The sequence below is a fragment of the Canis aureus genome, chromosome 22, assembly GCF_053574225.1.
Source record: "Canis aureus isolate CA01 chromosome 22, VMU_Caureus_v.1.0, whole genome shotgun sequence".
Classification (NCBI taxonomy): domain Eukaryota; kingdom Metazoa; phylum Chordata; class Mammalia; order Carnivora; family Canidae; genus Canis; species Canis aureus.
Window position 1 is genome coordinate 44,226,404 of NC_135632.1, and position 23,904 is coordinate 44,250,307.

The following is a 23,904-nucleotide window of genomic DNA, read 5'->3' on the forward strand; positions in this document are numbered from 1 at the left end:
GTTTTTTTATTGGAGTTCAATTTGCCAACATTTAGCATAACACCCAGTGCTCATCCTGCCAAATGCCCCCCTCAGTGCCCATCACCCAGTCAAAGGTTTTTTTTCCACTCAGAGCTCATGGTTTCTTTTGTGATGCAAATCCTTCAAAATTTAGGTGGCTTCAGACCTCTCTGTGTCCTACACTCCCATAGTTTTGTCTTTGACAAAGTTCTCAATTCCTCTTTATTTCTTTGCTTTCTCATCCCCGTGCCTTTCTCTCTCAACTGGTGGCTCTCAAATGGTGGCTACAGCATTTAGCAAATCTTTGCTAAGATTTACTTCATTTCATTAAAAATTTAACTGGTCTTCAATACTTTAAGATTTGATCCTATTGCTTAATTGATTCAGATCTAAAGCAGTGTACTTTCCTGAAACTTCAAGGCTCTAAAGTTCTGGATTCTGTTTCCTTTTATTTCTTATTAATCCGCCAAATATTCTCCAAGAGCATCTCTTCTTGCAACAGCTTGACAAATGTAACTGACTACAACCGACCCACAATACTAATTGCAACACAGATCAACACTTTCTGAGCCTTCTTATATCAGTTTCCTTATTGTCTGTGACATGACCCTAAACCAGTGCCACATATTTGATGGCTTGAAATGGCAATATCTCTTTTCAATGTACCAATTTCTACATTATTCAAGATAAGTACAACTAGGTGCACCTGGGTGGCTCAGTGGTTGAGTGTCTGCCTTCAGCTCAGGTCGAGATCCCGGAGTCCTGGGATCAAGTCCTGCATCAGGCTCCCTACAGGGAGCCTGCTTCTCCCTCTGCCTATGTCTCTGCCTCTCTCCTTATGTCTCTCATGAAGAAATAAATAAAAATCTTAAAAAAAAAGATAAGTATAGTTAGGCTATTGCAACAATCTATATATCTCTGTGTTAACCTAATAGAGGTTTCTGTTTCACAACATATTCATTGCTAGTTGGGAAGCTCTCCTGGAGTGTTGGCTCCAAGGAGTAACTTGGGGATCCAGGATAATGTGATGTCACCATATTCAATGAGTGACCTCTACAGTGGCCATGGGAGGGGATGAGAAAGTGCACTGGTGTTTTATGGCTATGCCTGAAAGTAGCATACACTACTGTCTCCATCGGCATTCCATCAGTCAGAATCCAATAACATGACCTCAACTATTTACAATTAAAAGTGGAAAACAGTCTTCCTTTGTGTCTGAGAGGAGCAGAAGCGAATGCTGACCATATAGCCATTCTCCGCCATGCCCCATGAGACATTATTGTTGTATACACTCAATGCTTGTTTAGATTCACCCTCATGCTTAACACATCCTTGCTCTTTTTACATTCTTGCATGTGATACTTTCCTTCTGCTTGAAGCAGATTTTTTAGAATCTCTTTACCTGGGTGTCTTCTGGCAAGAATCTCTCTCAGTTTCATTTATCTAAAATGTGCCATTCAGTTTGCCGTTGTCTTTAAGAACAATTTCTAACGGATGTAAAGTTCTAGTTAATTGTTATTTTATCCCAGTTCATTGAAGATATTCTACAGTGTTCTAACCTCTATTGCTGCTGATGAGAAGTCAGCTTTCAATTTAACTGTTGTTTCTTTTTCTCTAGATGCTTTTAAAATCTTCTGTCTTTGCTGTTCTGTAATCTCATTAGCATGTGTTTAGGTATGGGTTTATTTATTTTTTTTATTTGTAATGCTTAGGATTCTTTGATTTCTTAAATCCCCAGATTTATGATTTTCTTCAGTTCCAAAAAAGTTCCAAGACATCATATGGGCAAATCTAGCCTCCACATCACTCTTTCTTCTCTTGGACTTTCATTAGACATATATTAAACTCTCCCGCTCTGTTCTCTGTGTTCTTATGACTTTTTGATATATTCCATCTAGGTCTTTCCGGGCTACCTTCTGGATAATTTCTTCTGATATATCTACAATTCATTAATTCTTTCCTAAACTATATCACATCTGATGTGAAACTACTCCATAAGGTTTTTTTTAATGTTGTGTTATATTTTTAATTTCTAAAAGTTCTAGTTATTTTTCAAAACTTATTATTATTTAGTTTCTTGTTCTCTGCATACATTTTTCAGTTTATGTTTTATTTCTTTTTTTTTTTTAAGATTTTATTTTATTTATTTATTCATGAGAGACAAAGTGAGAGAGGCAGAGACACAGGCAGAGGGAGAAGCAGGCTCCATGCAGGGAGCCCGACATGGGATTCGATCCTGGGACTTCGGGATCACGACCTGAGCTGAAGGCAGCACTAAACCGCTGAGCCCTATTTTTTTAACATATTATATCTAATTATACTGTTATCTCTGGCTAATAATTTTATTACCTAAAGAAACTGAATGGCAGTCTCCACATACACATCATGGATCTCATTCCCTCATGATGCCTCATTATTATGTATTTGTTTGCTTTACTGCAACTCTTAGACACTTTTGGGTGGAGGCTGTAGGCTGGTTTTTCAGGGAGTATTTGCATTCACTTCTGCAAGGTACTTTATAGGTCTGCTCTAAATTAAATTCTCAGCTTGAAATAACTCAGTAGTGTGAATTCGAGGTAAAACCTTTTGTGAGGAGCCTTTGGAGGTCCAAATTCTGAGTGTCAGTTCTCCACCCTCCACCCAGACCATTTAGTGTTCCTAGCATTCTTCTGGGCTTATTTCTGGTTTGTCCTTACATGGAAGTTATAGATCTTTGGAATCTAGTCCTAAAAGGAGGAGAAATTCCTGTTAGACCTTCTACCTTAGACAGGCCCTGAGATACATTTCCTGCTTCCCATGCTTCATGAGACCAGTGAAACCCATGCTAGATTCACTTGGTTTTACAAATGTCTTCAGAGAAAAAGCTAGCTTCAATAATCTGTATATCTAAATTCCCATATTTATTTAATTTTTGGCTCAAGAATTTACTTACTTTATTAATAAATCATCAGTGTACCTTGGATTTTATTATCCAGCATTTTTAGTAAGTTTTTGATGGAAAGACAAAACCAAGGGGACCCAGTATGGTCTACCATATTATCCTGTCTATTGATATTTTTCACAAGGCCCACTTCATCACCAAGTGGTAACCTCCCCAGTAGAGGACAGACTTACCTTTAGACTTTCCATTTTATTCTAAAAGTAAAGCCTCTTAATTCAAGTAAGTTGAAAATAAAGAGAAAAGTTTAACTCTAAGATTCAAAATATTTGGATATATTTCCATACAAATATGTCCATGTTACCAGCTTGGTTTATTTCCTTCCAGTCTTTTCCCCTCTAAATAGAAGTTTTTATATTAATTATGAGATTAACTAGAGAAATGGTTAATTAAATATGAAGTAATATTCAGCAGCACTTAAAAGCAACAATTTATAAGCCTTATGTGATATTATAAAGAATTCCCTTTGATGTAATGCTAAGCTGGGCAAAGTGTAGAGAAAGCAATTGGATGGGAGTGGAGGTGAGATTCTTGGGAATCGTGGGTGCATGTGGGGCTGTTCTCCTGGACCACTCACTCTAGGCACTAGCAAAAGCTAGCCAGCTTATCTGGGGGCTCCACAGTAGGCACTCTATAAATATGTATTGACTGATACCTAAGACTAGGGGCCCCCAAGCCCAGATATCTCTAGAACAGCAAGTGAAGTGATCTTGTTCTCTTGCCTTCTGTAATGACAACAAAAGAATTCATAAAGGACCACTTGATTCATGCCCTCTAATAGCAATTACACACAATTTGCTTGCAGTTTGGCATAAGCTTAATTATGGACAACAAATGGCTACCTAACAGGACTCTTATATTAATTTCTAAGCTCTCCACCCCCACCCCAACTAACTAAGGAAGCAGTGGAAACTTAGATTCAGTTAAGGCAAGAGTCAGCGCTTGGTCCTTTTGCTTATGGCCAGTGAGCATGCCCATATGTCTCTCACTGACCCAAGTCATGCCCCACAAGGCTCTGTGATGTGGCAGGTGGCATCAGGGCCCTACTATAGCCTTTGCCTCTGCACTTGTCCAGAGTTTACTGTGAGCGTGGAAACCTGTAGCAATTATGTTGCTAAGGAAACTTGGCATTCTCCCAAAACCCTCCACAAAACAGCTCCATCTAGTTTCCAATGCTCAGTGTTTGTTTGGGCTTATCTGCTGCCTCTATGTTTAGTCTACAAAACTAGGGTTTTAAGCTCTGTTTCCAGTATGAGGAGAATAATTTCCAGGGTAGGTCTAAGGTGAACATAGACCATTGCACCCCATCACAAAGAGAAGAGGGTATGGAACTTCCTGTATAAGAATATTAAAGCTTCCCTGGGGCTTACTGCTGTGTGGCTGCTAAAACTATTGTTGCACAGTTCTGTTCAGCATTGCATCTTAACCCCTAGGCCAGAGCCAGACTCTTACTAGGTGTTCCCTAAATACCCATGACCACTGAACCCAGACATTTCCTTCTAAAAAATTAGAGAACCACACAAATGTATTTTTTAAATGTTTATACATCTGTATGCATAGCATTTATGCTTTCTTGTGGGACTTCACACATTCATGTTTACAGTGGAGGCTTTTTGGATCTTTGCCTAGTCTTCTTAACTAAGCTATTAATTCCATGAGGGCAGGAGCCCACGTATCTCTCTCTGTACACCCCACAGGCTCACACAGAGCCAGGCACATGTGTGACTGGCAATCAATGACGTGAGTAGTTTGGTTGGTCAACTAAACAAACATGTGAATGCTGGTCCATGAAATCATATACTTGCCATCTCAGAGCTGGTGGGGGCAGCAGATGTTGTCTGTGGCCCCAAGATAAGAAATGCCCTACAATATAGTTCGCCAATACTTCTCAAATACAGTGGGTTTTGAACTACCTGTAGAAAGCTAACTTTTCTTCAGTCAAAAGCGGGCCATCCTCACTTATTTGTAAGCTCCATCATACCCCCCATTGAATAGGCCAACATTTAGAAAGCCTGTAGCTACAGAATAGAATGCATATGGCAAGACCACCATCTCAGTATAAAACTCCTGCCTGCCGCAGTTGCTGAAGCATGTTGATACATAAGGACTATAGAAGGCTGGTCATATTTTTGAGTAACAGATAACTAAAACAAAGGTCTCTAAAAGCAGCTTCCTAGGACACCTGGGTAGCTCAGCAGTTGAGTGTCTGCCTTCAGCTCAGGGCATAATCCCAGGTCCTGGATCGAGTCCTGCATCAAGCTCCTTGAGGAGCCTGCTTTCCCCTCTGTCTGTCTCTGCCTGTCTCTGTCTCTCATGAATAAATAAATCTTTAAAAAAAAAAAAAAAAGCACCTTCCTGGGAACACCCCATCTTAATGAAATGAGCTTGCCTTCCTTGACCTTTGGTTTTGGGTCAAGACTTGAGATGAAAGGTGATGACAAGAGCAGAGCAACCAGGACCTGACTCAGTCTCTATTTCTCTGCAGCTGCGGGTCTTTAAGCTGGCCAAGTCCTGGCCAACCTTAAACACACTCATCAAGATCATCGGGAACTCAGTGGGGGCACTAGGAAACCTCACCATCATCCTGGCCATCATTGTCTTTGTCTTCGCTCTGGTTGGCAAACAGCTACTTGGGGAAAACTACCGTGACAACCGGCGCAATATCTCTGCGCCCAATGAAGAATGGCCACGCTGGCACATGCATGACTTCTTCCACTCCTTCCTCATCGTCTTCCGGATCCTGTGTGGAGAGTGGATTGAGAACATGTGGGCCTGCATGGAAGTTGGCCAGAAATCCATATGCCTCATCCTTTTCTTGACAGTGATGGTGCTGGGGAACCTGGTAGTAAGTGTCGAGCCCCCCTGGGGTCCCTGTCTTGGGGACAATGGAGAGACTTCTGGGTTATCCTTTTTTTTTTTTTTTTTTTTACTTCTGGGTTATCCTAAAAAACTTTGATGTTGCACATTTTTATGCCCCCATCATACCTGCCCGACTGTAAGTCTTCAAACATTGCAAAGCCATGTGGGGCATGTTCTAAGAACTGTCCCTTGGGAGGTAACCTGACTTGCTGGTGTGAGCATGTAGGATCAGGATGGAAAGACCTGTTTAGAATCCCAGCTCCACCACTAGTAAGGCTGGATGACCCAGCACAAGAGACAATCTCCTCCAGCTTTAATTTCCTTAAAATCAAGAAAATAGTGCTTACTCACAGGCTTACCAGGGGAATTAAATTACAGGAGATAACATATGCAAATTGCCTAGTGCAGTGTCTAGGCCACAACAGGAACTCAGTAAATGTTAGCTGTTAGTTGTTGAAGAAAAATTTCCTTCCCCACTCTAGGGGGTCTCAGAAGATATTTTTCTCTGGTATGAGAGCTGACTGATTTCTCTAAGCTACACAGGTCCTAGCTAAGAGCAGGAGGGCAGGCTTGATGGGACAAGATGAAAGAGAGAAGCTGGGTCATGGACAACATCCAATGCCACAATGTCAATAACAAAATCCACTCCCACATTTGGGGGAGCCCCATTGAAGACCTTCCTGCCAATTGGCTCCAGCACCCCTTCTCTATCCTAGTTGGTTCCTTGCCCTCAGCTTACCCCCACCTACTGTGGTTCTGGACACCCTTGCTGTACCAGCGCTGGCTGGCTATAAGGGGACATATGGGTCCTCAGAAGCCCCTTTCTTATTGTCCTGAACGTCAACCAACTTGGATTCTTTCACTGTAAGAGTTTTAGACACAAGAAAGCTAAACCAAGAAAGATGAAAAAACAAATCCAGACCTTTCAGTCTTTCCCATTCAGGTCATGGATGCCTTCCACTCTGCCCCCGCCACCCCAACTTGCCCCATTCTCAGGTTAGGAGGTTGGCCAAAGATCCTTTCTTCCAGGCTGAGCTCATCATCTCTACAGAGCTATAGGGGTCCCTCACCTTCTGGCAGGAAGTTTCCCCACTCCAAGTACTTTTACAGCCCTCAGTCATTTCCTTTTCACAACCACTCCTAAAGGGAGGGAGTCCCCAGTCCCTGCTCATGGGGGAAGAATAGGAAGTTGGAAATAGCAAGACGATTGGCCGAGAATGTGCTTCCAAGCCTTGTCCACATGAGGCAGGTCACTTGGGACATTCCCAAGACTCCCCTTAGTGGGTTTCAAAATGTCGTTTCCCCCCAAGAGGGAAAGCGTTGGGGTGGACAAGGAGAGGCCCAGGTGTGGCTGTCCTGCCATCTGGCTGCCTGCCTAGCAGACTGCGGAGGGGCTCAGCTCATTAGTCAAGCCATCTTTGCTTCCATTCCTCTCCAGGTCCTCAACTTGTTCATCGCCCTGCTGCTGAACTCCTTCAGTGCCGACAACCTTGCAACTCCAGATGAAGATGGGGAGGTGAACAACCTGCAGGTGGCCCTGGCACGGATCCAGGCATTTGGCCATCGTACCAAGAAGGCCATTTGCAACTTCTTCACTAGGCCCTGCCTGCTGCCCTGGCCCAAGGCAGAGCCCCAGCTGGTGGTGAAACTCCCACTCTCCAGCTCCAAAGCTGAGAACCACATTGCTGCTAATGCAGCTGTGGGGAGCCCTGGAGGGCTCTCAGTGTCCAGAGGCCTCAGGGACGACCACAGTGACTTCATCACCAATCCTAACATATGGGTCTCTGTGCCCATTGCGGAGGGTGAATCTGACCTCGATGACCTGGAGGAAGATGGTGAGGAGGATTCTCAGAGTTCCCAGCAGGAAGTGATCCTCCAAGGGCAGGTGAGAGTCCTCCCAGGGCTGGACTGATGCGAGGACAAAAAGGAAATTAGAATAAGGAGGTTTTCCACCATCAGGACTGGCACATCCTTGATGAGCCCTCCACAAACCAAGCATAGGAACACTTGATGTCAGAAAGCAAAAGCCATGCTCAGCTTTCTGGGGGAAGTGGCATTTGAGCAGGGCCTGGAATAAGGATCAGAATTCCCCAGGCAAGCAGAGAGCAGGGGCAGCATCTTAGTCCCAGGCAACTTTGAGGTACTTGGGATTGTCTTTCATACAACTGCCCTGCTTGCTTCACCCAACTCAGGCTCTCTGCCTAAGATGCTAACGAGACTCCTCTAAGAACAGATGTTGTCCAAGAGCAAGATTCATCTGATCTTCATCGGAAGCTTAGGGAATCCTGATCATTATGTGACTCATTTATCCAGCTTTCCCCAACAAAGAATATCACAGGGAAATGACACTTGTTCTTTTTGGCACTGAAGAATTTAAAGTACATTTAAGCCTTTCGGTAGCACATATATTTTTAAATACTTTGCACAGCTCCCTACTACCTTAAGCTGATATATAGACGAACACTCATTGGTCTCTTCTCAGTGACTCAGGGCATATATTTCCACACAATATGGGAAGGCAAGGGTCCCTAGAGATAGGCAGGGCTGCTGGCCAGGCCACTAAGTGGCCTCAGACAGCTGTGCTTTGAGTCTGTAGCTCTACCACAGCCTCCTTCCCCTGCAGCTGTCACTTTTCTTGTGTTCCAGCAGCTGCTATTATCAGCTGCCATATTTTACATGCCTTTGTATGGGTGACAGCCGAGGGCAGGGCGTCACCATCCCTGGAATAAAGGACATGAACTCTGTGACGGCTATCTCCACTCAGAGGCATTTTCAGTTACTTTGGGGGCTCTTAGGGGACTTCAGACGGACAAGTTCACTACCACTCCGACCTCTGGACAAGTAATAATGGTCATAGCTAACATCTATTGAGCCAAGCACTTCATGCAAAGTGTTTTTACAAGCATTCACATGTTTAGTCATCAAAATCACTAATTAAAGTAGATCTTGTCTTCTCAATTTTGCAGGTAGGAAAAACGGAGATCAGACAGGTTAAATTTTTTTTGCCTAAGGTCATACAGCTTGAAAGTAATGGAGCAAGAGTTAAACAGATCTGGTTATGGAGACTCCAGGCTCACTTCACACAAGCATGTGTATATGGATGCATGTATATATGCTGCAGAGATTAGATCCTTAACTCTGGCAGACTATGAGGTGCAAGATCTCTTCAAATGAGAAGTAGTCAGCTGAGAGTGGACACAGGTGGCCAGATGGGACCCTCTCTCACTAGCAGGAGCAGCTGCAAGTCGAGATGTGTGAGGGCCACACGGCGCCCAGGAGCCCAGGCTCTGGAATGTCCTCTGAGGACCTGGCTTCCTACGTGGATGAGAAGTGGAAAGACGAGGCTGCTGCCCAGGCGCCTGCAGAGGTAGGTATGTGAGCTTCCAGGAGAGGTTGCACAGCCTGTCGGACACTGACCAGTGGGATGGTAGAGGCTGGAAGATGGGGCTGCACGGGAAGTGGTGTTTCAGACTGCTGCCAATCACATAACCTCATGTCTCATCGTGAGGATTGTCAAGGCCCGTCCTAACCTCTGGGCTGGTCAGCACAATTTCAGTGGAAAGAGGGGGGTACTCCACAGGGTGGGGAGGTGGATAATAAGGACAAGATCCTCAGGTGCTCTGAGTCTCCTTGTCTTCATCTCTGAAACTGAATGGTAATGCCTACCTGGTAGGATTCTTTTGAAGCTTAAATGAGATGCTGCTTGTCAACTGTTTAGCTCCTGCCTGAAATGGAATAAGTGCCCAGAAAATGACAGCCAAGAAAAAAGGAAACAAAAGACAATGCACAGAGAAAGTGTCTTTCTGAGCCAACAGATGAAAGTCAGAGTTGCTTGTGGGTGAGGAAGTCTTCCCTGTGACTGCCCCCGCCCCCACTCTCTTTTGTCCACATCATTTTTTTCCAGCCAAAAACATTCTGATGCTCTGGAGAGGTTGTCTGTATTGAGTAGTGTACTGACAGAGTTACATAGACTGAGCAGGAAGTGAAATTGGGGTTTAGGAATGTCTTAGAAGAGGTAAAAAGAAACTTGGTGATTTCATTACAAATCTCTGAAGAAAACGAGCTACAGGGATGAGGTAGCTAGAGAGACTTAGCGTCTTTAATACAACCGCATTAAATTCAGGAATTTAACTCGACACCTAGTCACTGAGAGCTGATGCTGTGACAGGCCTGGGCGGGGCCAAGATAAGGAAAACATCATTCATGCCCAAAGTTATCAAGCCCTTCAGCTTGAGGAATGTCAGTCACTGGCTGTGTGCCCCTGAGCAAGGCTGACCATAGCAGGGTAAGAGGAGAGGGTGGGCTGGGATGGGGTTGGCGGACCCTGGGTGAACAGAAGCCACATTGTTCCTGCTGAGTGAGGTTTGCCACCTTCTACACGTGGACATCATGTTTCCTTCAGAACATTCTAAGCATTCCCCTGGCTAGTTCTCTCTACCCAGTGTTTTCAGTATACAGCTGCTGGGGATCAGTTTTGGTTTTGGTTTTATTGTTGTTGTTGTTGTTTTGTCCCCGACCCTGACCAGGCAGAGAAGGGCCTGACAGTGACAGATGGGGCACCCACCCCACCATTTGGGTCCATTAGCCAAGCTATCAGGTTTACTAATATGAGAGCAGCTTCAACTCCTAATTGAATTCATCTGGAGACATTATAAGGCTGGAGCTGCCAGGAGGGCAGCAGGGCCCCTGCAGCATTGCTCCGTGATTAAATATTCAAGCCCAGTGAATGCCGAGAGTCTTTATGGGTGTAATTACGGTGTCTCGGGCCCTCGCCAGCACTCCATCAGGGGCCTGGAGGCTGAAAGCCTCGCACAGCTAACCCTCTGGGGCACCGGAGAGAGCATCCCTGTTCTGGGCCTCAGCAGGCAGGATGTCTGCGTGGCACAGCCCCGACGGGCTCTCCCTGCCTCCGAGCCCTTGGCCCCGCCGACCTGCAGTGACCGGCAGCCTCGCCGGGCGCCTCAGAGAGCTGAGTTCACGCCCGGGCTTCTGCCCTGCAGGGAGGGGACGACAGCAGCTCCTCAGAGGGCAGCACGGTGGACTGCCTGGATCCCGAGGAGATCCTGAGGAAGATCCCTGAGCTGGCAGATGACCTTGAAGAGCCAGATGACTGCTTCACGGAAGGTAAAGCCGCCGCCAAAGGCCTCCTCGTGTGGACGTTCATTCGGGCCAGAATCCAGTTCCACAAACTCTCATCCGGGCATCTGTGTGTCCCCGGCCCTGGGCTCCACCAGAGACAGACAAAAAGGGCCTCTCACTGCCTCCTCCCCAAACTAGGGCAGTGGAGGACAGCATGACCCACAAATGCCAGTTCACAGCACCCAGAGGTGCCGCGTCAGACGCGGCTGCCAAAGCTGTGCCTTCCTCATCACGCTCAGAAACACCTTGCTGAGTTATAAACCAGTCCTCTTGCGGCTGAATAGCAGAAAGATAAACCCTCTTGTTTGGGGACATAAAGGACCCAGAGGAGGGACCCAGAGTGCCCCTAAACCCTTTGAGTAACTCTTAAAGGCAGAAAAAACGTCCATGGCCATAGCACCCTGAGCCACAGCAGCCATCTTGTCCTAAAGGCACAAAATACATCTTGCTCTTTTCTTCCCTCCGTGTTTAGAATAGAGGCAAGCTGTGTTCTCCCTGGATCTGCGTGCATGAAGTGGGTATACATATAGTTCATACTATGAAAGTCATTGGGGCTTCAATAATAATAAAAAAAATCTATCAATTAAAAAGCAACAACACGGGGGATCCCTGGGTGGCTCAGCAGTTTAGCCCCTGCCTTTGGCCCAGGGCACGATCCTGGAGACCCAGGATCAAGTCCCACGTCGGGCTCCCTGCATGGAGCCTGCTTCTCCCTCTGCCTGTGTCTCTGCCTCTCTCTCTCTCTCTCTCTCTCTCCATGTCTATCGTTAATAAATAAATAAATCTTAAAAAAAAAAAAAAAGCAACAACACTTCCACACAACCCTGGGCTAGACTGGGCCCAGGCTCCATCCCAGCCACGTGGTGGCCCCTCAGCTGAACACAGGCTCAGGGCCTAGCCCCTCACACAGCATGAGGCCCAGGCCCCCAGGCTTGTAGGGCTTCTAGAAATAGGTGGGCTTGGGACAGGGGCCACCAGTATCTTTCCCAACAAGGATGATAATTCAGGAGGAGTTGAGAGTGGGTGAGACCAATGGTAGGGAGGAACACTGGAAGGCCAGGATTGAGAGGCTTGCTGAGAGGGGTGCAGCTTCTCTCCTGTTCCAGGGAAGAATTCCTTTCCTAAGGGGTGGCAAGTGGGCTTCCCGGGAGAGTGCTTCCCCAGTGGGGCTAGAGCAAAAATGCTCCTCCCTCCCCAGGGCGACATCACTCACCATCAGTCCTCTCCCCACAGACTGTCTTCGCCGCTGTCCCTGCTGTAAAGTGGACATCAGCAAGTTTCCATGGACTGTGGGATGGCAGGTGCGCAAGACCTGCTACCGCATCGTGGAGCACAGCTGGTTTGAGAGTTTCATCATCTTCATGATCCTGCTCAGCAGTGGGTCTCTGGTAAGGGGAGGTGGGGTCCATGTCCCGAAGCCCTCCAGATGGGGTCTTCCACAATCCCAAGGCCCTGGAGCTGCAGCAGTGAGCTTCCCTGATTCCTAGCCTGAAACTCCCAGTGGGTGGCTGGCAGGAGACCTGCAGCCCAGCAAGCAGGCTGCTCTTAGCAGCAGGGAAGGGTAAGTGCTTGCTGTCTCCATGCCACAGCCTGCTAAACCTGGCTGCAAGTATTTCAAGCAGTGAGGGCATACATCCCACTCTATAGATGGGGAAACTGACACCGAAAGGATTTGAGGCACTTGTCCATGTTTACCCAGCTTGTCAGTAGTAAAATCTACCTTTGCCCTCATTTGATCCCAAAGCTCCTGGCTTTCTAACCCCTGGCTTCCCAAACATCAGTCTTCTCTGAAGGCCCAGTTGAAAGACTGTCATCCTTCGGTCTTATCAAGCCACTTACAAATACTATTACTCATTCAAAGCTCACAGCAAATCATTTTATCAGCACTTCTCAAAATGTAATTACCTGGGGAGACTTGTTTAAAAGCAGATTCTGAATCAGATCTGGGGTGTGGCCTGAGAATTTGCATTTCCAGCAAGCTCCAGGGGATGCTGATGCTGTGGGTCCAAAGAGCACATTTTAAATAACAAGATCTTACAGGTATAGAGATTCTGAATTAGGAGCTGCTTCCTTAGCCCCTTGCTGAATGGCCAGCTTTGTAGGACAAGGAAGGATGCTTCAGATTGTGCCACAGCTTATGCTCACTGCAAATCTCAACTCATCTTCCTAATGAACCAAGGTAAATGTAGACACAGGAAGGGACTTGCCATCCCCCATGGTCTGCATATTATGGATGAGGTCACAGCCCGAAGACATGAAGGGGCCTGCCTGGGGTCTCAGCTAATTAGTTAAAGGGAGGACGAGAAGCCCTCTCTCCTGATTCATGGCTCCAAATGTTTTCACTTGTTTTGCTTTTCATATGTCATTTACTCCCTAAAAACAATCTACCGGATATCTGGGCACCTGCTTAAATGCCAGATTTTCCCAGGAAGGTGCCAAAACCACTCAGTGTATATCCTCAGCCTTAGGGAGGAGCAAAGCAGGTGAGAAGACATGATCAGGGATGGGGGGAGGGGGTAACCTGGCAGGCCATGGCACTAGGCCAAGAGAAGAAAGTCTCCAGAGACAGGGCTGCGCTGTCACCTCAGGGGAGGGGAAGGGCGTGGCAGCATCTGAAGGCGCTCACTGCTGACCCAGGGTGGCCATTGTGCACTGCCCTAGCTGTGTCTGTACAGCTCTGGTGCACAGGCCACATTGCCAGGCAAGGGGAGATGGACGGTGATTTCTCCCACCCTCCCCTCTTTCCTGTCCTCCTTGATGAGGACAATAGTCACATTTGCTGTTGACAAGGTATGACAATAGTCACATTTCCTCATTACCTCCTCAGCTCCTATCTTCCCCTGCGGGCCTCTTCTCCTCATTTCTCTTCTCCATGCTCTCCTGCTCTTTCCCTTCTTTCTGTGCCCCTACTCCACTCACCCCAGCTGCTCCCCCTCCCTCCCAGCAGGGAGCGCAGATCCTGCACCAGCTGCTGGGCCCTCACCTCCCCATCTCCTTCCCCAAGGGACCAACAGGCTGGCACCAAATTTAGTCCTCCTTATGCTTTTACTTTGAGTACTTTAAAAAAAAAAAATAACATGAGTTTTCATCTGACAAAGTGAAAAAAAAAAAAGCACCCTTGGAAATTATGGGAAAACGCAAAGAAAAAAATATCACCCATTTTCCTATCACTCAGAGAGAATCTCACTTTGAAAACATTTTGGTAGACTTCCTTCCCATCTTTCTTATGCATGTAATACATAAATATTACAAAACCGAAACCACATTTATGCATTCTGTAATTTCTCAGTAAATTCTCACAGTAAATATACTCCTACTATCTGACTTCATGGCTGCAGTACATTCCATTATGGGAATGTGCCACCATTTATTTAAATAATCCCTGTGTTTACTTCTAATAAGCATTGAATAGCCTAGACTCCTTTGAGGACATTGGCTTCTTTCCTGTCTTAGGTGCAATTAGAAGCAGAGTCAGAAGCAAGGATTCTTGCATGAGGAGCTTGTGGAGGGCATACCCTGAGGTGGAACCTGTAAAGGAGGCAGGATCGGGAGAGGAGCTAAAAGACGTGGCTCCCAGGAAGTCCTCCTCTGCGTGATCCCACAGGAGCTATAGCATAAAGGGTACCACAGAGCTGTCCCATCTTGAGGCAAAGGAGGTAGTCACTGGCCATAGCTGCATCCACATCAGGCATTTAACCTCCTAGGCATTTCTGCAGGTGGAGGCAGTTCTCCCTCAGCCCAGGGAGATCCTCAGGAAAAGGGGGCATCCTTTAGCTGTTTGCAGCCAACCTCACAGCAGCTGGGGGACGGTTGCATTGGCCCCTCTGACGGTGTCTGAGTGGGGCACAAACATCCAGTGTCCTTAGGCTGAATTCTTGAAGGCACAATTGCTGAGTTCCTGAAACCTTTGAATCTTCCTGCCAATCTGATCTCTGGAAAGACTGAACCAGTTTTCAGCCCCTGGTCAAGTATAAGAGAAGCCACCTCCCCACAGCCACCACAACACTGGCCTTAGCCTGACTCTCTTCTATCTTCACCAGTCTCCTAAGAGAAAAATGGCACCTTCGTTTGCATTTTCTTAATTAGCAGTGAGATAGAACATTCTTTTTCAGAGGTTCATGGGCGATTCTTACTTTCATTTTTTGTGAACTGGCTGTGAACATCCTTTGATGCTTTTATTTTTAAACTAAGTCACTGTTAGGATCCCTTTGGTTCACTTCCAAGCCCCAATTTGAGGTTTCCTTTCTCCCTTGCTTTCGGCTCCCCTGCAAAGAGTAAGCCAAGCTGCGGGCTCCTGTTGGCTCTAGGGGGTCCTGGTTTGCATGTCACAGTTCCTCTTCTACAATCTCACTGAACCTCACCCCATACTCCACCAACACCCCCCCCCCCACACACACACACACACACACACCGCACACCCCGAGCAGAGAAAACAAAATGATACAGGCCACCTGGTTCCCAAAGCCTTCCCAGGACCTGAGAACAGGGCTGGCTGAGTCCTTCCCTGTTACTGGGCCCCAGTGCTGTGGATCCAGGCAACCTACTATTTTCCTTCCTTCCTTCCTTCCTTCCTTCCTTCCTTCCTTCCTTCCTTCCTTCCAGGCCTTTGAAGACTATCACCTTGACCAGAAGCCCACAGTGAAGGCCTTGCTGGAATATACTGACAGGGTGTTTACTTTTATCTTCGTGCTGGAGATGTTGCTCAAGTGGGTGGCCTACGGCTTTAAGAAGTACTTCACCAATGCCTGGTGCTGGCTGGACTTTCTCATCGTGAACGTGAGTGGCTCATTGGCACACATGGGGTTTGGGGCCCTCACCTCTGGCTGCAGCTAGCACAAAGGAAGCTTGACACCTTGCCTTATAGGCCACTCCAGAGAAAAGTCTTGAACACTTAGCAAGATCTCTGAGAATAGCCTACACACTGGTGAATGGTAAGATCAGACAGTACATGATTCTGGCCCAGTGGCGATGCTCAGGTGAGTCCTCAGTTCCTAGGTCTCCACCCAGAAAGACTACTGACTGCCCTCTGTGGTTTACATCTGAAGCAAGATGACACATGAGGCTCTCAAGGGTCTTATGACCTTGCATCCCTTGACAGGGCTTCTGGACTGAGGGTGAGCCCAGGACCGCACAGCACAGAGAATCTTCCCACCTACTGGCTCAGTGGTCCTCAGCCCTGGCTATGCTTTGGAATCATCCAGAAAGCTCTTAAAAATACAATGAACCAACACTGTTATTCCCTGAGTTTCAGATCTCTCTGGTCCAAGGTGGAGCCCAGGCATCAGTATGTTATAAAAGCTCCTAGGCAGGTCCAATATGTATGCAGCCAGATTGAGAATCACTGAATTTGCCCCACTGGCTTCTCCACAGTGGCACTAGAAGGGACAGAGGGTCCCTTTGGAGAGGTACTGAGCTGAAGCATGTGTGTTCAGATTCACACTAACCCATGGCCACTAACTGCTGCATGAGGGGATTTACCAAGGGCTTCCCACATGCTAGACTTGTGATTCCTCCCAGCTGTGAGGAGACCATCCTCAATGAAATCTCCTAAGAGCCTTCCTAAGCCCTCAAAATCCAAGAGTGGTCTCTCCCTCATCTCACCCATGACAATCCTCTATCTCTGTCCAGGTCTTTGCCCTCTTGGCTTTACAGAGTGGCTGCCTGAATGATTTGCTCACTGTGGCACAGCTGAGGGTCCCCACAGGCAGGGGAATGCTTGTGCTGTGTTTGTCTCTGCCTCCCACACTCCAACAGCCACCAGGACCAAGGTCTGCACATCAGAGGTGTCAGTAAATGTGTCTGTACTCAGTGCTTGCCTCCTGAAGCTGGATGGGGTCCAGTACAGAACATTCTGTCCAGCCTCCTGTGCTGGCAGGTCCCCCACAGCAGGTCTGTGTACTCAATTCTCTTCTTTCCTGATACCAACGTGTTGGCAGCATCAGGACACTGTACCACAAGGATTAACTGTGAGGCCTGAAATCTGAGTCACAGGTGATAACTTTGTGCATATAAAATAATTATTCATAAGTGAAGGAAAAATGTTTTATTCTAGCTTCGCACCCTTGTTAGGGGCACAGGCGCCCTTCCCTACATATGTCTCACTATTCTAAGCCCCGATCACCTTAAATGCTCACCTTCTCATTCCATCCATCTTCCTCCTAATTCTTCCTTCTGACCATCCATCCTTCCTTCCCCATAGCCCTCCTTCCATATACCCAGCCGTTCATCCTTTCTTTTTCCTTTCTTCTAATCATCCACTCATCTTTACTTCTCCATTTATCCTGTCAGTCCTCTCCCTCCTTCCATCTATTCTCATTCTGCTTTCTCTCTTCTCTTCTGCCTATCCTATCTATCAACTGTTCCTTAATCCTTTTGATTCACCTTTTGAATCACCTTTCTATATCTTTTGATTCACCTTTCTATATGACCATCCAATCATCTGAACTTCCATTCACTCATTCATGCACCTTTGATCCAAGCATCCTCTTATCCATTCATTCTTCCATCTTCCCATTTTTCCTTTAACCATCCACCTATCCTTCCTTCTTTTTTAAAATTTTATTTATTTATTTATTTATTTATTTATTTATTTATTTATTTGAGAGAGGGAAGGGTGAGGAGCAGAGGGAGGAGAAGCAGACTCCCCACTAAGTAGGGAGACCAACGTGGGGCTCAATCCCAGGAGCCTAGGATCACAACCTGAACTGAAGGCAGACCCTTAACTGACTCAGCCATCCAGACACCCCAATCCTTCCTTCTTTTCACCCATCTGCCTGTTAATCCCTTTTCCTTCCATTCCTTCATTCAACCAATCAACTTTTCATCCATTCTATAATCTCTTCCATTCATTTATTCTATACAACTTTCTCTTTCCATTCATCCATCGGTCGTTTTACCCAGTCATCCATTCTTCTCCCTTTCATCCATTCCATCCGTCCACTATGCTATACTTCCATATTTTATCCTTCTTTCTTTCATCCTTCCTTTCAACTATCTGTCCTATCTATCTTTGTATCCTTTAATGCATTATTCTATCCAACCATCCTTCCATTCCTCTTCCTTCTTTCCCTCCTTCCTTTCATCCATCTGAAAATGCTTATATATTTTGTTCAACTTATCAAATGTTTATTTATGACTGCTGAATATAGGATTGTCTTATGAAGTGCTCTGGGGGAGGCAGAAGCCAAGAAATAAAAACTCCTTATCTCCAGGAGTTTGTGCTATAATCTTTCAGCAGATAGATAAGACACACAGAAAGAAAGAAACCTATTATAAGGGGGAGATATGGTGAGCACTTCTGGAAATAATTAGTGTCTTAGGGGCACAGAGACATGAGCCTGTGGGGGTGGGGAAGTTGGGAAGGCTTCATATAGGAAATGACATTAAACATAGGGCTTAAAATGAACAGGAGCATTGAGGTGCAAAGAGGACCAGAGGAGGCCAGTCTTAATTAAAGGATGACCCTGAGCAAAAGTACAGACACAGGTATATTTAGAGAACAATCTTATTTGGGTAGAATATATGAGTGAAACATGACTGAAAAAATACATAGTCTGCAGCTAGTATAATACAGACTAAGGAATCTGGAACTTAACCTGAGAGTGATAAAGCACTAGTGAAGTCTGGGAGTAAGAGACACACATAATTACAATCAAATTTGCACTGGAGAATGGATGCAGTACTAGAGACCAATTGGGAGGCTAGCAACCTGAACAGTGGGAGTGGAGCTGGGCTTGGGTAGAGGGCTTTGATGGAAAGACCCCAGACCCTGATTGCTCCAACTATAGATTTTGCACATGAGGCAACCTTCCCAGGGGACTGAGCAAAAAGCTGAATAGGGTCCAGCATGAAACTGGCCCCAAACCTCCCTACCTTCTATCAGCCAGACCTGCTGGTGTCTGGAGTCTTGCATGGATGAAGAAAGTGGTTTTTTTTTTTTTTTTCCATTCTAGCTCTTTGTCCTGGTGGAATAAGCCACCCATTCAGAGAATAGACATTGTTTAAGGCTTTAGCACCCACATGGGGACCCCTTCCCTTCGGATGGTCTGGTGAATCTCCCCACCTGGCTGCCAGGATAAGCTAAGTCTGAATCCAGCCCACTAGTCATGGTGCAGTTGGGGTCTTCCAGTATTGGGTCACAGTCTCCAGCAAGCTCAAACCTATGCATGGTTTACTCAAAGTTTCTGGGAGGTGTGACCATTTGTCCATGTCAATTTGTGTCCTTTACAGTCCTTGATCAAACACTTTTTAAAAAGACCAACAGGAAGTCACAACCCAGTCATTACACTTCAGTCATCTGTCAAAGCTGGATTTCATGAGCCATGCCACTCACTCTTCCTTTGACTCCCTCATTTTATACAGGCTGAAAGTATGACCTGGACTAGCAAAGCACTGACCCAAAGTCACACACACAAAAAAACTAGGGGTTGAGAGGAACCTAGACCCTACTGAGACCAGGACTCTTTGCCCTCCACATTTCTGAGCAAATACAATTGAGACTCACTTTGCATTTTCAAAATAGACTTTCAGCATAACCCCCACAAAGGGACATCATCTCTCCAAGTCTCTGGAAGTCACAGTTTCAAGGCTGTTGAAGTCTGGCTGATGCCTCAGAGGGGAAAAGGAAGATTGATATAATACACTGAGAGCTTGACCACCCATACCACATTGTGGTGATGTGGAAGACTGAGTTTTTCTTTTCCGGAGGCTCAGAGACGTGATGAATGAAATCCTTAATAAAGGGAAAGATATTGAACTCTCTCTAGACCTTTCACTGGAGTTCAAAATAAGATTGGAGCCAAGATGATGGCTTGGACAGAGTAGGTGGTGGGAGGGATTTCCTGTCTCCTTCTACTAGGATCTTCTGGAAAGTAGAATAATGTTTTTGCTCTTTGCCTGCATCCAGATCTCCCTGATAAGCCTTATAGCGAAGATCCTGCAATATTCTGATGTGGCATCCATCAAAGCCCTTCGGACCCTCCGTGCCCTGAGGCCCCTGCGGGCTCTGTCTCGATTCGAAGGCATGAGGGTAAGACCTATCTCCAAACTGCTCTGGTCTCCATCATTTGGTACCCCTTTCCCCCTACCATGTCCTTCATGCCCCTGACCCTGAGCTCTGGGCCCACCCGAACAGCTGGGCTTTGGGTGGGTCCCTGCTTCCTGCTGGGACTTTAGTGGCACTGCCATGTCCTAATGCTCTGGTTTTCTTTCATGTCCCTTTGTGAGCACTCGTCCTGTCTCACCTCAAATATCATGTCTACCAGCATTCAGACTCATAAGTCTTCCTGTTCTTAGTAAAGTGATCCTGCTTCAACATCTCTTGCCTCTGTCTCCCCACCCTGCATCTTGTTCTTATTGCCCAAATCTCCAGAACACCCCAAACCCCTCATTTTTCCAAGACAAATGAGCCTTTCCTCTGACACTCCACTTAAATGTGGTGGCACCATCAGCTCAGCACCATGGCCACCACTCATTGGAATGCATCCTCTTCAACACAACGCAGTCATGGGGTCCTGTGGATTCTTCCCTTTCACCCACTCCTTTCCTCACCCATCACTGTCACCTCCATCTTGTCCTCACTGTCTTCCTCACAATGGAGTGCTCACAAGCCAGGCCCTTGAATTACAGGGAGAATGAGGGACTGCTGATTTGTCCCCCTCCCCCTCCTCATAATTACAAAAGGCTCCAGGTTCTAGGAGTGAGGTTTTGCTTTCTCCTGCCATTGACTCAAAGAAGACATCCTATCTTCAAAAGCAAAAATGGACTTTAAAAAATTAGCTTGTACCTTCACAAACACTAGAAGCTTATGATTGAAATAGTTTGAATTTTGTTTTATTTTATCTCTAGGTTGCTGCTTTACAAATAAGCAAGTTTGTGAATATGCATTTTGGTTTTCACTAATTCTTGACTGAAGCATATCTTGAACTGTAGTTTTGAAAGCCCTTTTAAAACAGCCTTTAAAAAGAATAAAGCAAGGTACTAAAATTTGTATGTGCAAGCACAACACATACACTCACACCTCTAAATGAGCATGTGTGTACTTGTAAATTCATGCATCTCCTCAGGCCTGGGGAAAGACCCTAAAACCTACCCAGAATGAAATTTAGGAAGAAGATCTAAACCCATCTTCAGTTGCCCAATGCCTCTCAATCTTCTGAGTCTGAATTATTGCCCTAATTAATCCACTTATCTTGCTGCTTCCAAAGGCTACTGGCTCATGAAGCCAGTGCAAGTAAGTGTAGACAGAAGTGGGATCCAGCAAGACGTGTTTCAGATCCTTTTGCATGTCTTCCCAGGTGGTTGTAGATGCCCTGGTGGGTGCCATCCCATCCATCATGAATGTCCTCCTCGTCTGCCTCATCTTCTGGCTCATCTTCAGCATCATGGGTGTGAACTTCTTTGCGGGGAAGTTTGGGCGATGCATCAACAAAACCAATGAATACTTTTCTCTTGTGCCTTTGTCTATTGTGAATAACATATCTGACTGTAAATATCAGAACCACACTGGCAGCTTCTTCTGGGTCAATGTGAAGGTCAACTTTGATAATGTTGCAATGGGTTACCTAGCACTTCTGCAGGTGGTAAGTCCTGAGATCAACCGTATCTCTTCCTTTGGTTACTTGATAATGTGGAGGATCTGGGGTCTTCCAGAAGTTGCTATGTAGAGACTTAGCAAGGGGCAGCAATCAGTGTGACCTGAAGTCACCTCTCTATTCCTACAGACTAGCTTGAGGCTAAAGGGCCTTACCAACGAGTGCAATGTTACAGTGGTGCAATTAGACAAGCGTGGGCTCGCAGAATAGAATAAAGGGATGACCTGCAATGCAATTGTATCAGGTGATGACTTAGAATTCACTACTTGTACAAAATAGACATGATATAGCCACCTGTCCAGTCTTCTACTGCAGATCCTCTCCTAGATGGTAATAAATTGTATTCCAGACCTATTATAATGATGGAAATTGCTGGTGGTGATGACAGACAAACACATTCACACTCCCATTCATTCATTCATACTTGCCGTCATCTGCTTGTTCATTCAGTCCTCCATTCAATCAGGTGTTGATGCAGTTGCTTATACTTTTTTCATGCATCTCACTGTTTGTTCATGCATTTGTTCAACAAATAATCCCTGAGTAGCTGTGGTGTGCCAGGCAATGTGCTTAGCCCTGGCAGATATAGGGAACTGCCTCCAGGGGGTCCATCCCTATATAAGAAAAACAGACAAGCGAACCAAAACAGAGTTCAGTGTAGACGATGTGCAAACACTGAGTAGCCTCTGCTCCTTGTTTCTAGGCAACCTTTAAAGGCTGGATGGACATAATGTATGCAGCTGTTGATGCCCGAGATGTGAGTCTCAGCCCACCGTGCCTATTGCCTTCCCCTTGGTGCATCCCACTCACATCAGTCTAGTTGAAATTAACTGAAGGTGGCCTTGATACCAGAAGAGGCAATCCCCCACAACAGCCTGTCCTTATCCTTCCCTGGAGCAGTGTCCAGGTGGCCCTCTGTTGAATGTTTAAGCCAACCTCACCTGCTCTCCTACCAGGCACACTCCCCAGGCTTTTCAAGTTCTTCTTCTCACTACTGAGGAAAGTATCTTCAGGACTATGTGTGAAAGCACATCCTGGGCAGAGGCAGGAGTGGGGTGGTGGCTAAAATAAGAGCACTGTAATGGCAGCTGGGTGGAAGAGATGGGTACTGCTGAGAAAAGACCCTTTGCTGCTGTGGCAGGCATTACTGATGCCCTGCCCCAGATCCCCTCAGCCACCTCTTGAGTTCACCCTTATGCTGTGCTTCTGATTCTCTGAGACTTGACTTTCTTCAATGCCTCAGAGCTTGCTCAGCAGCCCCTTCCCCAAGAGCAAGACATTGAGTGTCCACAGGGGCAACCCTCACAGATAAGTTTTGGGAGTCTGTAGATAAATGCTTCCCAATCCCTTAGAAATACAATTCTGAGATGCATTCTACACAATTCATTGGAGAACCCCAACAGGATGGAGTGCCAGTTGCCCCTCAGTGAGAACCTGCTTAACAATCTCCCCTTCTGCTTTTATTCTGCTTACCCTCCCCCTCCCTCTGTCCTGCTTCCTGACTCCCAAATAAACCACCCACCGACTCCCAGTTCCTTGTCTCAGGGATGAACACAAACATACACCCACCGCTCCCCATGCCTCACCTTGTCTGTTCACAGGTGAACTTGCAGCCCAAGTGGGAGGACAACGTGTACATGTACTTGTACTTTGTCATCTTCATCATTTTTGGTGGCTTCTTCACACTCAATCTCTTCGTTGGGGTCATAATTGACAACTTCAATCAACAGAAAAAAAAGATAAGTGGGGCTCAGGTGTTTCCATGAATCTTCCACTCCCTGTCCCCTGGCCTCATGAGTAAAGCCAACACTACTCGTAGCCCTCATGTCTGACTGGGGGTCCAATTTTGGCCTTTAACACCAACACCCACCTTTGCATCCTGACTATAGCCCTCACACTTTCCTGGTGTCCTGGAACTGCTGCTGGAAGAGCTGCATTTCCCTGTTTCAACAACATCCTCACTTCTGTCTGGGTCCCCTTCCTTTCTCTCAGAGTCCCCAGGTCTTCCCAGCTGGAAACAGGTGTGCTGGGTGTGTCCCAGGTGACCCTTGAGAAACATAAACAGGAAAAGAAAAGGCTCCAGCACCTGCTGCCTCTGTCTAGGACTCTGATCCCCCGAAGCACTGAGTTGGGAGGCCTCAGCAAGGGCCGGGGCTCCAGTGTTGGCAAAATCCCAACCCTCCTGGGGATGGAGAGGAAGACCTTTGCCTCCATGGATGCTGACTCTGATGAATAGGAACCCAATCCCAGATAACCTGTCATGTTTACACTAAAATATGAGGGCATTAAAGGTGTAAAATGCTTTATTGTTACCCTCTATTAATCTTTCATTTAATACCCCCCATTCCTTTGAAATAGATAAAGCACCACTTTAGA

At 46.3% G+C, this 23,904-nt stretch overlaps 1 protein-coding gene across 3 annotated transcripts in view; it reads left to right on the plus strand.

The window, feature by feature from the left end:
• The window catches only part of SCN10A (sodium voltage-gated channel alpha subunit 10), a 91,091-nt gene that overhangs the window by 54,086 nt on the left and 13,101 nt on the right, over nt 1-23,904 (plus strand). For 2 of the 3 annotated variants that reach the window (XM_077865743.1, XM_077865746.1), the window contains 10 exons: nt 5,424-5,783; nt 7,236-7,682; nt 9,027-9,164; nt 10,798-10,921; nt 12,170-12,324; nt 15,539-15,712; nt 19,842-19,964; nt 21,232-21,516; nt 22,232-22,285; nt 23,130-23,267. In XM_077865743.1, coding sequence (XP_077721869.1) covers nt 5,424-5,783; nt 7,236-7,682; nt 9,027-9,164; nt 10,798-10,921; nt 12,170-12,324; nt 15,539-15,712; nt 19,842-19,964; nt 21,232-21,516; nt 22,232-22,285; nt 23,130-23,267 — 1,998 coding nt within the window. The remainder of the gene's footprint in view (nt 1-5,423; nt 5,784-7,235; nt 7,683-9,026; nt 9,165-10,797; nt 10,922-12,169; nt 12,325-15,538; nt 15,713-19,841; nt 19,965-21,231; nt 21,517-22,231; nt 22,286-23,129; nt 23,268-23,904) is intronic. The other variant, XM_077865745.1, reaches the window with a different exon arrangement.